Source organism: Erpetoichthys calabaricus, chromosome 11, assembly GCF_900747795.2.
Source record: "Erpetoichthys calabaricus chromosome 11, fErpCal1.3, whole genome shotgun sequence".
NCBI classification, from domain to species: domain Eukaryota; kingdom Metazoa; phylum Chordata; class Cladistia; order Polypteriformes; family Polypteridae; genus Erpetoichthys; species Erpetoichthys calabaricus.
This window is the reverse complement of record NC_041404.2, coordinates 76,506,533-76,522,918: the sequence shown is the minus strand read 5'-3', so window position 1 is coordinate 76,522,918 and position 16,386 is coordinate 76,506,533. Positions and strand designations below refer to the sequence as shown.

At 40.0% G+C, this 16,386-nt stretch overlaps 1 protein-coding gene across 3 annotated transcripts in view; it reads right to left on the bottom strand.

Moving 5' to 3' along the window:
* Nucleotides 1-16,386, bottom strand: part of gripap1 (GRIP1 associated protein 1) — a 224,024-nt gene that overhangs the window by 166,713 nt on the left and 40,925 nt on the right. For all 3 annotated transcript variants that reach the window (XM_028813383.2, XM_028813384.2, XM_051933793.1), the window contains one exon: nucleotides 16,311-16,358. In XM_028813383.2, the coding sequence (XP_028669216.1) occupies nucleotides 16,311-16,358 (48 nt within the window). The remainder of the gene's footprint in view (nucleotides 1-16,310; nucleotides 16,359-16,386) is intronic.

Below are 16,386 nucleotides of genomic sequence, written 5' to 3'. Positions count from 1 at the left end.
CAGTCTGAGGTCAAGAGCGCTCTGGAGCAGGTTTTCATCCAGGATGTCTCTGTACATTGCTGCAGTCATCTTTCCCTTTATCCTGACTAGTCTCCCAGTCCCTGCCGCTGAAAAACATCCCTACAGCATGATGCTGCCACCACCATGCTTCACTGTAGGGATGGTATTGGCCTGGTGATGAGCGGTGCCAGGTTTCCTCCAAATGTGACGCCTGGCATTCACAAAAGAGTTCAATCTTTGTCTCATCAGACCAGAGAATTTTCTTTCTCATGGTCTGAGAGTCCTTCAGGTGCCTTTTGGCAAACTCCAGGCGGGCTGCCATGTGCCTTTTACTAAGGAGTGGGTTCCGTCTAGCCACTCTACCATACAGGCCTGATTGGTGGATTGCTGCAGAGATGGTTGTCCTTCTGGAAGGTTCTCCTCTCTCCACAGAGGACCTCTGGAGCTCTGACAGAGTGACCATCGGGTTCTTGGTCACCTCCCTGTCTAAGGCCCTTCTCCCCCGATCACTCAGTTTAGATGGCCGGCCAGCTCTAGGAAGAGTCCTGGTGGTTTCGAACTTCTTCCACTTACAGATGATGGAGGACACTGTGCTCATTGGGACCTTCAAAGCAGCAGAAATTTTTCTGTAACCTTCCCTAGATTTGTGCCTCCAGACAATCCTGTCTCAGAGGTCTACAGACAATTCCTTTGACTTCATGCTTGGTTTGTGCTCTGACATGAACTGTCAACAGTGGGACCTTATATAGACAGGTGTGTACCTTTCCAAATCATGTCCAGTCAACTGAATTTACCACAAGTGGACTCCAATTAAGCTGCAGAAACATCTCAAGGATGATCAGGGGAAACAGGATGCACCTGAGCTCAATTTTGAAGGCTGTGAATACTTATGTACTTTCTCAGTTTTTTTTATTTTTAATAAATTTGCAAAAACCTCAAGTAAACTTTTTTCACGTTGTCATTATGGGGTGTTGTGAGTTAGAATTATGAGGGGAAAAAATGAATTTAATCCATTTTGGAATAAGGAAAACATCTTCCAGTACAAAGGAGAAGATTGCAACACTATTGACTAACTCAGCATCAGATATTCAAAAATACTAAAATTTATAAGTTATTATACTTGCTGTCCATTTTGCCAAGACAAAGTGAATATTAACAATTTTGCCTTTTACCCTTAAGAGAACCTCCAGAGTATTACGGAATAACATTCTACACTGAAAATTTGATTTCTGTTATACATTATGAAGAAAAAAAAGAAAGAAACATACTATTTGTTTAGGTACTTACAATACTGTATAATATTTTATACAGTCACTTCATACAAAAATAAAACCATCTGTCTATTTGATGCAAGCTGTTAGTGTTTAACACGTAGCTCAAGAATGATTTTGGTCTAGGTGTAGGCAGTGTTGCTTTAGTATCACACATGTCTTAAAACCTTTAAAACAACCTCCATCCTGGTCATATCCGACAACTAAATTATTTCCCACATTGTAACTCTGTCACACTCAAGGCTTTTAACCCACCTAAAGACATGCTTTCACATATCTCTTACTGATTAATGGATTCTTTCATGCCCCCTAGCATAAAGGCTAGTGCTATGCATTGCCCTTGATTTGGTTGACTGGTGCACCTTCACATCAGTCTCTGTTTCCAAATTCTGCATTTATTTCAAAATGACAGTTTGCCTCTGTGTCTTCTTGCACAAATCTCCAATGTATGGCAGTTCAATCCTATGGATGGAAACAGTCAATCAAGAAATAACATACAAGACTAATTCAAACTATCTATCTTTCTTCCCACCTTTACAGTTGCAGCAAAAAGGTTATTCAGGTGACCTGAAAATGTAATATTTTTACATACATCCTATTGTTTTAAGCAATGTGCATTCAGTTATCAGCCCACACTGTGAAAACCCTGCTCTAGCTGAATTCACTAATTAAGCAATCTTTAAAACTGAAAAGGACCTATAAAATGGAAACTTTAAAGCCTTTGTAATAATAAAAGCATAATCAAAAATATGGTATTTAAGTGGAGTCTGTACAAAAGAGTCTGTAGTGTGAGAAACAGGCACTGCACAGATCCTCAATTGGCTTCTTCCTTAAATTCATGCCAAATACCAGTGTCATCTGCAACAAAGAAAAGTTGACTACAGAATGCTGGCCATAATACGCTTTTCCAGTCATCTTCAATCCAGTGACTGTTCATTTCACCCTTTTCATTTTATATGCAGGTTTCAGATATGGCTTGTACTTTTAAACTTTGCCTCTAAGGAAGAGGTACCGTGACATAAAAAGAATGAATTTCTACCAAAAACAAACATTTGTGGATGATTTCAAATTTGTGAGCGCTACTGTATGATTTTAGTACAAATGTAAATATGAGTGTGCTTAAAAAAACAGGGGTATCAGTTTTGCAATACCAGCTCATCGCTCAAAATAATAAAAAGGCTAACTACAGAAGCGATAAAATACTGCTAATGGTTTACAAAGCCTTAAATAATCTCACTCCATCCTATATCACTCCAAATAGTAACCTTAGATCTTCAAATGAGTGTCTGCTTATCAAGAGCTATACTTAAAAGAAGTGGTGAGGCAGCCTTCTGCTGTTATGCCCCTAAAATCTGAAATAGTTTACCGATAGAAATTTGCCAGGCTGATACGGTGGAGCACTTTAAAGAACTGCTAAAAACTGCTTACTTTAACATAGCTTTCCCATAGCTTCATTTTAGTGTAACCCTGATATTCTGTATATGCTTGTAATTATCTTTTTTTCATGGCTCCAAAATCCGTACTAACCCCTACTTTCTCTGCTGTTCTTTTTCCTGTTCATTTCACAATCTGCGCCGCCACCACCACCTGATCAAAGCACTGTGCAGTCCCTACATTGATGGTTTGAAGGCAGGAGGTCCACATGACCATCATCGTCTAATTCTTCCACATGAAGCCTGAAAACCATGAGGACTGATTTAGATCATTTATGTTGGGTAGAATGCCTAGTGGGCGCTTGGCAGTCTCATGGCCTTGGAACTCCTGCAGATTGTTTTTTTCTCTAGCCCTCAGGAGTTTTTTTTTTTTTTTCCCCCCCTCTCTGACCATCGGACCTTACTTTATTCTTTGTTAATTAGTAATGCCTAATTTTTATATTTTTCTTTCTTCATCTTGTAAAGCACTTTGAGATACATCATTTGTATGAAAACGTGCTATACAAATAAATGTTCCATGCAAAAGCAGATGTGTAAAATACTGAATAGCCATTCCGGAGAAACACTATGTCAACATTAGATTGAAATAAACTAAATTAGATGAAGGTCTTAATTTTAGAATGCATAGATGACTAGAGAAAGGGCAGTATGTGGCGGCAGGAACAACACACATGGAAGGAAATCTCTATAGCTGCTCTCTCTCTTTCTCTATATAATGAAAGTCAGACATTCCAAGCAGCTGCTCAGTTGCCTGCCCTCTAGGCATTCTAGAAAAAAAAAATGTAGTTGTGAAAAGATAACTCTGGCTCCTAGAAAACACTCTATATTGCCATTCTGGTTTCCTTTCTGCTATACATGATAAATAATCAATGCTTTGACAAGCTTAATCTCTCTTTCAAAAGTGGTTTACTAATTTTAACATATTTATAATTGTGTTTGCTTTAGCTTTTAAAGTACTGACAGCTATAATTCACATATGTTACTAAGTTATTTTCATGCATAACTTCCAGAATACCAACTTGGATTATTAGCGTCCACTATATTTGGTCAAAATGTGCAAGATTTACTCTTCCAGGGTGTAAAAAAAAAAAAAAAAAACAAACCCTGCACTGACTTAAGCACAGACTGACCTTATCCATTCTTTTGTTATGACTAGAACACAGTTTCTGGCTTAAAAGCCAGGGCCAGACACTCTTAATCCTAGCTGAAAAGTCTCATTTTGCCTGACAGGGCTCCTCTGCGGCTTATCTGATAAGGTGAATGATACAAGACCTTGTAATATGCAGGGTTGTCTCTTGAAGGAACAAACTGGACACCCAAGTTCTGAACAATCTCATTAACTCCCTCCATCAACTCAAAGTTCAACCAGGACATAACTTTTGCTATATAGCAGAGAACCTAGTGCTTAGGGTAGTAGGGTGTGAGTGATCCCTTCTACACCAAAAGTGTAACCAAAATGGAATACCATTCGTAATAGGAGATGGACCAGGTGTCAAATTAGTCAAAACCTTGCTAGGATAGCAAGAGCCCCAACAGAGGAAGACCATATATGAACAAGCCATACATTTACCTTGCTAATGACGGGAGCCAACCAACTGATAACCAAGCTGATGCAGCAGGTGTAACTTTGCTAGAAACTGAGAATGCTTTGCAAAAATCTTGATAATAAACTGAAGCATCCCCTGCAACCAGAAGTTGTGATCAAGGCAAAGAAGGACACAGGCTTCTAGAACAAAAGAAATAAAGCAAGCTGCAGATTCTTCCACATGTCTGGAGAAAGCCCCACAGGACAGAAATAAAACACATCTTACCTCAAACTGTAAGTACAAATACAATTAATATTTATTGGAATTAGAATAAATTAATAGATATGACAACGCCAGATAATGTATTAGGTTATTAGTGTCATTGCAACAGAAAATGAATAACCTTGAAGGATAAATTTAGAGTATTATAAGTTAATCAACCTAAATCCAATAAGAAAGTGTAGAGCAGCAAACACGCCTAACTAGCGAAAGAACTTATAAATTTTCATCTTTCAGTTCATGTGTTCAAGATTGATAAGTTATGTGCCTTTCTCTGCAAGAGAGTAAAATATCTAAGCCAGGAGATAGAAAATTCACATAAAATATGAATTCTATAAGAGGGAAAAAGTCAACTAGGGTTTCGAAAGTTTGTTATGTGCGGTTTGTTATTGTGTTTCATCTATATTTATCTCTCTCATATATATATATCTCTCTATATATATATATATATCTCTATATATATATCTCTATATCTATATCTATATATATATATCTATATATCTATGGAAGAGAAGGTCTGTGATACGGTTTGCATATTTGCAATTGGAGATCCACGAAGGGAGAAAAAACGAATCACGTATCATAAAATAGTTTTATTCCTTAGCTTTCAACCCCTATCAGGGGTCTTCATCAGAGGATAATGCTTAGACTTACAAGAATCAAAGGCAATATATAGCAACACATTCGGGGGGGTTGGTGGGTGGAGGTGGCTAAGTCAGTATGATCGGGGGGGGGTTGTATAGTTTAATTAGTGTGTACATGTCCTTCTTAAGTTGGCATATGCTGGATTTATGTCCAAGTGTCTGTTGATGGCGTTTTCATCTGATAGCCAAGACTCGGCCAACTCTCTGGCACTTTTTGTACTGGCCTTAAATTTTACTTTTACGTTGTCCCAGTTGAATGTGTGTCCTGTCGATTTAGTATGTGCATATATCAAAGATAGTGCGTCCTTTCTTCTGACGGCGTTGCGATGTTCCTGTACACGTGTTGAGATTCTTTTTGACGTTTGTCCTATGTATACAGCTGAGCAAGAATTTCATGGAATACTATAAACTGCATTTCGTTTTTCGGCTGTCGATTTCTTGTTTTTAGCATTAAACAGGACCATGCGCAGATTGTTCGTGGGTTTATGTGCTATTCTGATGCCCCACTTGGTCAGGGTGCGTGCAGTGCCTTCTGACACGTTATGGTGATACGGGAGTGAATGCCAGGTGGGGTGAGGGTTCTGATTTAAGTCGATTGTATGCTGATTCCTTTGGCGTCTGCTGTGTAGACTCCGATTAATGAATGTTTTGAGTATCCGTTCGAGGTGAAAAGTTGGAACAGATAGCGTCTCTCATTAATTTTTGTTTCCTTGGTATTACAATGCGTGTGGACTCATTTAAATAGGGTTTTCACGCAGCTCCGTTTATGAGATACCGGGTGATTGCTGGCGAAGTGTAGAATCTTGTCTGCGTAGCATTGTTTGCGGTAAACACTTGTGGTCAGGGTGGCGTCACTATTTCTTTTGATGTAAATGTCCAGGAAGTTGATGTGTCGATTGATTTCTTTTTCCATTGTGAACTGGATTGCAGGGAATATTGAGTTAATATGATTGTAGAACTCATTCAGCTGGTTCTTTCTTAATATGACGAATGTGTCGTCTACATAGCGTCCCCAACCCGAATGTGTTGCTATATATTGCCTTTGATTCTTGTAAGTCTAAGCATTATCCTCTGATGAAGACCCCTGATAGGGGTTGAAAGCTCAGGAATAAAACTATTTTATGATACGTGATTCGTTTTTTTCTCCCTTCGTGGATCTCCAACTGCAAATATCTATCTATATATATCTATATCTATATATTATATATATATATATATAGGCTGAGTAGTGGCTCTAAGGCTAGGGATCTGCACTGGCAATCAGCAGGTTGCCGGTTGAAATCCCATAAATCTCGGACGTGAATCTATTTCGTTGGGCCCTGGGGTTGGGGGGGATTTGGGGGATTTGTTGGCAGGACTGGAAAAGAAAAAAAAAATCCTCACACTACAGCATGACTGCACTCAGGTCCTGATTTGTGATAGTGGCAATATGCTGTATCAGTATACAATCCCAACCTCTCTCTCATATATATATCTAAAAAAATTAAAGGAATTAATTTAATTAATTAATGGAGTATAGCATCAAGTCAATGAAACCTCTGGGATATTAATCTGGTCAGTTAAGTAGCTGAGGGGGTTGGTAATCAGTTCCAGCTGTTTTGTTGGAAACGAAATTAAGAACAGGTGCACTAGAGGAGCAACAATGAGACGACCCCCAAAACAGGAATGGTTTAACAGGTGGAGGCCACTGACATTTTTCCCACCTCAACTTTTCTGACTGTTTTTTCACTAGTTTCACATATGATTAAGGTCAGTGTCACTACTTTGATTTTCGGGATGTCCTTGAATTCAGTCCTCTGTAGATTGATAATTTTCATTTCCATCACACGATGTGGCATCCTTTCATTCCCAACACATTACCCAGTCCGTATCAAGATATCCAGCATGATTTTTTTTCCCATTGAGATCTGATGTGTTTTCAAACTGTTCCTTTAATTTTTTGAGCAGTTTATAGAGAGATAATTTATTTATTGTATACACACAGTCTTATGAAAAAGTTTGGGAACCCCACTCTGCCTGCATAATAATTTGCTCTGCTTTCAACAAAAAAAGATAACTGTGACATGTCTTTCATTTCCTAGGAACATCTGAATTCTGGGGTGTTTTCCGAACAAAGATTTTTAAGTGAAGCAGTATTTAGTTGAATGAAATTAAATCAAATGTGAAAAACTGGCTGTGCAAAAATTTGGGAACCCTTGTAATTTTGCTGATTTGAATGCATGTTAACTGCTCCATACTGATTACTTGCAACACCAAATTGGTTGGATTAGCTCGTTAAGCCTTGAACTTCATAGGCAGGTGTGTCCAATCATGAGAAAAGGTATTTAAGGTGGTCAAGTTGTGCTTGCCTTTGACTCTCCTCTGAAGAGTGACAGCATGGGATCTTCAAATCAACTCTCAAAAGATCCAAAAACAAAGATTGTTCAGTATCATGGTTTAGGGGCAGACTACAAAAAGCTCTCTCAGAGGCTTAAACTGTCAGTTTCAACTGTAAGGAATGTAATCAGGAAATGGAAGGCCACAGGCACAGCTGCTGTTAAACCAAGGTCTAGCAGGCCAAGAAAAATAAAGGAGCGGCAAATGCACAGAATTGTGAGAATCGTTACAGACAACCCAAAGATCACCTCCAAAGACCTGCAAGAACATCTTGCTGCAGATGGTGTATCTGTACATCGTTCTACAATTCAGCGCAATTAGCACAAAGAACATCTGTATGGCAGGGTGATGAGAAAGAAGCCCCTTCTGCACTCACGCCACAAACAGAGTCGCTTGTTGTATGTAAATGCTCATTTAGACAAGCCAGATTCATTTTGGAACAAAGTGCTTTGGACTGATGAGACAAAAATTGAGTTATTTGGTTATAACAAAAAGTGCTTTGGATGGCGGAAGAAGAACACCGCATTCCAAGAAAAACACCTGCTACCTACTGTCAAATTTGGTGGAGGTTCCATCATGCTGTGGGGCTGTATCTAGTTCAGTGACTGGGGCCCACGTTAAAGTCGAGGGTCGGATGAATTCAACCCTTTATCAACAAATTCTTCAGGATAATGTTCAAGCATCAGTCACAAAGTTGAAGTTACGCAGGGGTTGGATATTCCAATAAGACAATGACCCAAAACACAGTTCAAAATCTACAAAGGCATTCAGGCAGAGGGAGAAGTACAATGTTCTGGAATGGCCGTCACAGTCCCCTGACTTGAATATCATTGAAAATCTATGGGATGATTTGAAGCAGGCTGTCCCTGCCCGGCAGCCAACAAATTTAAATGAACTGGAGAGACTTTGTATGGAAGAATGGTAAACAATACCTCCATCCAGAATCCAGACACTCATCAAAGGCTATAGGAGGCATCTAGGGGCTGTTATATTTGCAAAAGGAGGCTCAACTAAGTATTGATGTAATATCTCTATTGGGGTGCCCAAATTTATGCACCTGTCCAATTTTGTTATGATGTACATTGCATATTTTCTGTTAATCCAATAAACTTAATGTCACTGCTGAAATACTGTTTCCATAAGGCATGTCATATATTAAAAGGAAGTTGCTACTTTGAAAGCTCAGCCAATGATAAACAAAAATCCAAAGAATTAAGAGTGGTTCCCAAACTTTTTCATATGACTGTATACAGTGCATCCAGAAAGTATTCACAGCACATCACTTTTTCTACATTTTGTTATGTTACAGCCTTATTCCAAAATGGATTAAATTCATTTTTTTCCTCAGAATTCTACACACAACACCCCATAATGACAATGTGAAAGAAGTTTACTTGACATTTTTGCCAATTTATTAAAAGTAAAAAAATTGAGAAAGCACATGAATAAGTATTCACAGCCTTTGCTATGAAGCTCAAAATTGAGTTCAGGTGCATCCCGTTTCCCCTGATCATCCTTGAGATGTTTCTGCAGCTTAATTGGAGTCCACCTGTGGTAAATTCAGTTGACTGGACATGATTTAGAAAGGCACACACCTGTCTATATAAGGTCCCACAGTTGACAGTTCATGTCAAAGCACAAACCAAGCATGAAGTCAAAGGAATTGTCTGTAGACCTCTGAGACAGGATTGTCTGGAGGCACAAATCTGGGGAAGGTTACAGAAAAATTTCTGCTGCTTTGAAGGTCCCAATGAGCACTGTGGCCTCCATCATCCGTAAGTGGAAGAAGTTCGAAACCACCAGGACTCTTCCTAGAGCTGGCCGGCCATCTAAACTGAGCGATCGGGGGAGAAGGGCCTTAGACAGGGAGGTGACCAAGAACCCGATGGTCACTCTGTCAGAGCTCAAGAGGTCCTCTGTGGAGAAAGGAGAACCTTCCAGAAGGACAACCATCTCTGCAGCAATCCACCAATCAGGCTTGTATGGTAGAGTGGCCAGACGGAAGCCACTCCTTAGTAAAAGGCACATGGCAGCACACCTGGAGTTTGCCAAAAGGCACCTGAAGGACTCTCAGACCATGAGAAAGAAAATTCTCTGGTCTGATGAGACAAAGATTGAACTCTTCGGTGTGAATGCCCGGCGTCACATTTGGAGAAAACCAGGCACCGCTCATCACCAGGCCAATACCATCCCTACAGTGAAACATGGTGGTGGCAGCATCATGCTGTAGGGATGTTTTTCAGCAGCAGGGACTGGGAGACTAGTCAGGATAAAGGGAAAGATGACTGCAGCAATGTACAGAGACATCCTGGATGAAAACCTGCTCCAGAGCGCTCTTGACCTCAGACTGGGGCGACGGTTCATCTTTCAGCAGGACAACGACCCTAAGCACACAGCCAAGATATCAAAGGAGTGGCTTCAGGACAACTCTGTGACTGTCTTTGAGTGGCCTAGCCAGAGCCCAGACTTGAATCCGATTGAACATCTCTGGAGAGATCTTAAAATGGCTGTGCACCGACGCTTCCCATCCAACCTGATGGAGCTTGAGAGGTGCTGCAAAGAGGAATGGGCGAAACTGGCCAAGGATAGGTGTGCCAAGCTTGTGGCATCATATTCAAAACAACTTGAGGCTGTAATTGCTGCCAAAGGTGCATTGACAAAGTATTGAGCAAAGGCTGTGAATACTTATGTACATGTGATTTCTGTTTTTTTATTTTTAAAAAATTTGCAAAAACCTCAAGTAAACTTTTTTCACGTTGTCATTATGGGGTGTTGTGTGTAGAATTCTGAGGGAAAAAAATGAATTTAATCCATTTTGGAATAAGGCTGTAACATAACAAAATGTGGAAAAAGTGATGCGCTGTGAATAATTTCCGGATGCACTGTATGCGTGTGTATATTTTATTTTTATATATACAGTACTGTGCAAAGGTTTTAGGCAGGTGTGAAAAAATGCTGTAAACAAAGAATGCTTTCAGAAATATAAATAATGATTGTTTATTGTTATCAATTTACAAAAGGCAAAGTGAGCAAACAAAAGAAAAATCTAAATCAAATCAATATTTGGTGTTACTACCTTTTGCCTTCAAACCAGCATCAATTCTTATAGGTACACTTGCACAAAGTCAGGGATTTTGTAGGATTATAGTCAGGTGTATGATCAACCAATTATACCAAACAGGTGCTAATGATCATCAATGTCACACGTAGGTTGAAACACAGTCATTAACTTAAACAGAAACAACTGTGTAGGAGGCTTAAAACTGGGTGAGGAACAGCCAAACTCTGCTACCAAGGTGAGGTTGTGGAAGACAGTTTCATGTCATGGCAAGATTGAGCACAGCAACAAGACACAAGGTAGTTATACTGCATCAGCAAGGTCTCTCCCAGACAAAGATTTCAAAGCAGACTGGGGTTTCAAGATGTGCTGTTCAAGCTCTTTTGAAGAAACACAAAGAAGCGGGCAACGTTGAGGATCGCAGACGCAGTGGTTGGCCAAGGAAACTTAGTGCAGCAGATGAAAGACACATCAAGCTTATTACCCTTCAAAACTGGAAGATGTCCAGCAGTGCCATCAGCTCAGAACTGGCAGAAACCAGTGGGACACAGGTACACCCATCTACTGTCCGGAGAAGTCTGGCCAGAAGTGGTCTTCATGCAAGAGTTGCAGCCAAACAGCCATACCTCCGATGTGGAAACAAGGCCAAGTGTATCAAATATGCACGAAAACATAGGAACAGGGGTGCAGAAAAATGGCAGCAGGTGCTCTGGACTGATGAGTCAAAATTTGAAATATTTGGCTGTAGCAGAAGGCAGTTTGTTCGTCGAAGGGCTGGAGAGCGGTACAATAATGAGTATCTGCAGGCAATAGTGAAGCATGGTGGAGGTTCCTTGAACGTTTGGGGCTACATTTCTGCAAATGTAGTTGGAGATTTGGTCAGGATTAATAGTGTTCTCAATGCTGAGAAATACAGGCAGATACTTATCCATCATGCAATACCATCAGGGAGGCGTATGATTGGACCAAAAATTTATTCTGCAGCAGGACAACGACTCCAAACATACAGCCAAAGTCATTAAGAACTATCTTCAGCGTAAAGAAGAACAAGAAGTCCTGGAAGTGATGGTATGGCCCCCACAGAGCCCTGATCTCAACATCATGGAGTGTGTCTGGGGTTACATGAAGAGACAGAAGGATGTGAGGAAGCCTACATCCACAGATGATCTGTGGTTAGTTCTCCAAGATGTTTGGAACAACCTACTGTTACAGTAGGTTTTGTTATCAAGTTTAATGTCACTGTTCTCTGTGCCCACTGTTATGGACTCATTCATACAGGCAGACCAAGTATGGTACACAGGGGCTCAGCATCAGCATTTAGAATTGCCGAGCCAAGCACAGGACTAGAGAGCCAAAGACAACTGGAGAATTGAATAGTCAGCCTAAAGACAGACTAGTATATTTCTGTCTTCTGTCAGTACACTATCCTCTTTCCTTGTTGGGAGAATGAGAACTGTATGTAGGCATTGTGCTATTCCTGTATCTTTGAAGGTGGGATTTGAGTTCTTTCCTGTCCTTGTTTGGATCCAGAGAGGGAGCCTGCACATGGAGCAACTAGAATATAAGGATGGACCTACGGCCAACACTTTGAAGCTGCCAGGCGGAAGATTATGTCTTCCGTCCGGTGAAAATCTTTTCAGCGTGGCGACGAAAGATGGCAGACTGCGTTGATCAAGACACCCACATGCTTGATAGTCTGTCATAAGCTTCCTGCTTGTGATATCCACGTGAAACCGTCAGTAAAGAGCTAAATTATCCTCTATACTTCTCGTGTAATCTTGTAACCGTCATATTGCATGCTGGGGGGATAATACCTTTTTTCATTTATAATTATTTAAATTCAGGGCGGCACGGTGGCGCAGTGGGTAGCGCTGCTGCCTCGCAGTTGAGAGACCTGGGGACCCGGGTTCGCTTCCCGGGCTCTCCCTGCGTGGAGTTTGCATGTTCTCCCCGTGTCTGCGTGGGTTTCCTCCGGGCGCTCCGGTTTCCTCCCACAGTCCAAAGACATGCTGGTTAGGTGGATTGGCGATTCTAAATTGGCCCTAGTGTGTGCTTGGTGTGTGAGTGTGTTTGTGTGTGTCCTGCGGTGGGTTGGCACCCTGCCTGGGATTGGTTCCTGCCTTGTGCCCTGTGTTGGCTGGGATTGGCTCCAGCAGACCCCCGTGACCCTGTGTTCGGATTCAGAAGGTTGGAAAATGGATGGATGGATGGATTATTTAAATTCAGGTTAATTAAAACGCCGTAATTGAAAAGAACATATTTCTTCACTACCACTCAGTGCCTGTCTCACATTCTCCCTAAACTCAACCTTGCAGTCTTCCTTTTTCAACTTCCACCATTTGATCCTTGGCTCTGCCCTCACTCTCTTCCTCTTCTTGATCTCCAACGTCATCCTACAGACCACCATCCTATGCTGCTTAACTACACTTTCCCCTGCCACCACTTTGCAGTCTTCAATCTCCTTCAGATTGACTCTCCTGCATAGGATGTAATCTACCTGTGTGCATCTTCCTCCACTCTTGTACGTAACCCTATGTTCCTCACTCTTCTTAAAATATGTATTTACAACAGCTATGTCCATCCTTTTGGCAAAATCCACTTTCCTCAGACCTTCTTCATTCCTCTCCTTGACACCATACCTACCCATCACCTCCTCGTCTCCACTGTTCCCTTCACCAACATGTCCATTGAAATCTGCTCCAATCACCACTTTCTTTCCCTTGGGTATACTGTTCATCGCTTCATCCAACTCACTCCAAAAATCTTCTCTCTCATCCACTGCACACCCAACTTGCGAGGCATATGCACTAACAACATTCATCATCACACCTCCAATTTCAAGCTTCATAATCATTACTCTGTCTGACACTCTTTTCACCTCCAAAACACTCTTGACATACTGTTCCTTCAGAATAACCCATACTCCATTTCTCCTCCTATCCACACCACGATAGAACAATTTGAATCCACCTCTGATCCACTTGGCCTTACTCCCCTTCCATTTAGTCTCTTGCACGCACAATATATCAACCTTCGTTCTCTCCATCATATCTGCTAACTCTCTCCCCTTACCAGTCATACTGCCAACATTCAAAGTTCCTACCCTCAGTTCCACTCTCTTTACCTTTCTCCTCTCCTCCTGCCTCCAGACACGTTCCCCCCCCCCCCCCCCCCCCCCTTCTTCTTCGGCCAACAGTAGCCCAATTTCTGCCAGCACCCTGTTGGCTAACAGTACTGGTGGCGGTCGTACCCAGTACCCAGGGCTCGACCGATCCGGTATGGAAATTTGTATTGTTGTCCGCATATTGATTTGGCAAAACTTTACACCTAATACCTTCCTGACGTAAACCTCCCCATTTATCCCGGCTTGGGACCGGCGCAAAGAAACACACTGGTTTATGCATCGCGATTAATCGCAGACAATCACACTGTTATGTGCAAAATTAAATAATAAACTGAAAAGTAGTGTATTGCATGAATTTGGTTTGCAAACACTGTAAACAAATAAGGTGCTTTTTCACAGCAGAATTCCCTTTACGTAGTAGCAGTTAAAATATTTCTTGTAAATCTCAACTGATGTAATAAAACCAAATATAAAACCAAAGCTATTTGCCATTGCCAGGGCATTAAAGTTTTACCTAGTTTGTTATAGAAAAGCAATTTACCCTCAGAGTCCAGAGCCACGATCACAACATTATAACAGGCACCTTCGGAGCAACAGCAAGTTAACATTTGTAAATCTATTTTCTTTGAATCTTCTGAAAAGATACCAGCAGAAACATTTTCTTTTATCAGGGAGCAACATAAACAGTCTATGTTCCGTAGCAACTATTTGAGGGCTAATATTTTTTCCAAAAAGCGCACAAAGCAATGGTTTCACACATAAATCAATATAAAATGTCTGATGCTGCCTGTTCTACCTGCTCTTGGCACCTGTTTGCAGTTTGCGGCAGCAGCGGCTGCGTGGGGGATGGCTCAACGGCCACTAGAGTAAATTTCAATGACAAAGTGTAATATTGTCCAAGTAGTACTTCAGAAAGTGTGGTAACACATTATGTTCCAGACAGAGGGTTTTTAAATAATCAACAGAAGTTGGGACACCTATAGAAATTGTTTGCTTCAGCTTGCAAGAACTTCATTTTCTGCAGAACACCTGTGGGTTGTAACCTATTAGTTTTATCCTGAAGAAGGCCCATTTGTAATAAATTTCATTTTTTTCCAGATTATGCTAACTCAAACTTTAAATTTAAACCTCTAGCAGTTAACGGATTACTTTTTCACCATTTCAGGTCATTCATTGCATTTCAACTGATTACATTTGAAGAAAAACTGGAAAAACTGAGGTGTTCAAGTGGATATACTGGCATATTTCCATCTTTTTTTACCTATGTTATAAATAAACTATTATTTTGTTTATGACAAAAAGTGTATCAAGGTTATTGTGGAAGTAAGTTTGTCGACTTTCACCAATTTATAACCTTGGTTTGTAAAATGTACATGTCTTTGATACTTCTGGTGCCCCGGCCAGAAAATGAAACAGATCACTCACTCAACATGAACTTAACTTGGCAACTTGTTGGTTGTGTTACTTAAATACAAACATTGCTGAGGGTAAAACTGATGATTAATTAACTGAGTAATCATACACCCAACACTGCATGATGAACATTTATTTATGCTTTCATTCACTTTCTATATTAATAGTCTTTAGTTAATTTCCTTACTTTCTTGATAAGAAATAGCTTAATTGTGTTTAAAAAACTTCATGTAAACTGGACAATTAATAAACTGAGTAGACAATGGCAGAATTTATCCTAAAAGACAGTCACTCCACCTGTTTATTTTATTATACTCTTCAGGACAGAAAGTATGCACATTTTAATTTTAAAACCAGTAAACTTCACATGTATTTCCGGACTGACAATATAGTTAACTCTTTGGCACAAATGGACTCCCCAAAAAAATAAAAAAAATTCATAGGAATGTAAACAAGACCTTGTCTGTAAACCCCATGTATAACTTTCCTATTTTCAACTATTATAGAACGAGACCTCCAATTTAAGGCAGGAAGAGAGAACATATTTTGCGTAACATTAAAGAAATACTCCACACAAAAATTCTTTTTCGATCTGTTACCTACCCTGTGTTGTTGGTAATGATGGTCAATATTTTTTTAATCACACGTTTTCAGAGAAAATGAAGATAAGAAAGTTTCTCATACAGTGGGCTTCAATGGAGTCTAGAAGAGGGCAAGGCTCACAAATGTATTCAAATGGGATCAAGCTTTTCAAATAAATACCCACCTACCTCATTCACCATTCAAGAGCCTAGGCTTCAATTCAAATGCTTCCATTTTTGTGCCATACAAGAATTTAACAACATTTTGGCAAAATAAAAAATGTGCTTTGGACACTGAACTTGAGATTTTTTTTGTTTGCCATTCTTCAAAAATGGCTTGTGCTGGCCACCATTAAAGCCCATTATATGAGAAATTCTTGTATCTCCAATTTTCATTTAGTAGTGAGATTAAAATTTCTTCTCTGCTGTTGCTACAAAAAAAAAAAAAAAAAAAAAAAAAAAAAAAAAAAAAGGATAACAGTAAAACAAAAAAAAAAAAAACACTTTTGGGTGGAGTATTTCATTAATAGAGAAAATAATGATTTATCAAAGACAGTGTTCTGTAAACACCATATTTATTAATATGTGACATAAGCTCCCATTACCTGCTGTCATTATACAGAGTCTCCTTTTCCATCTGTAAGCGGACATAGCTGAAAGAGATAATCATATAAATGTAAG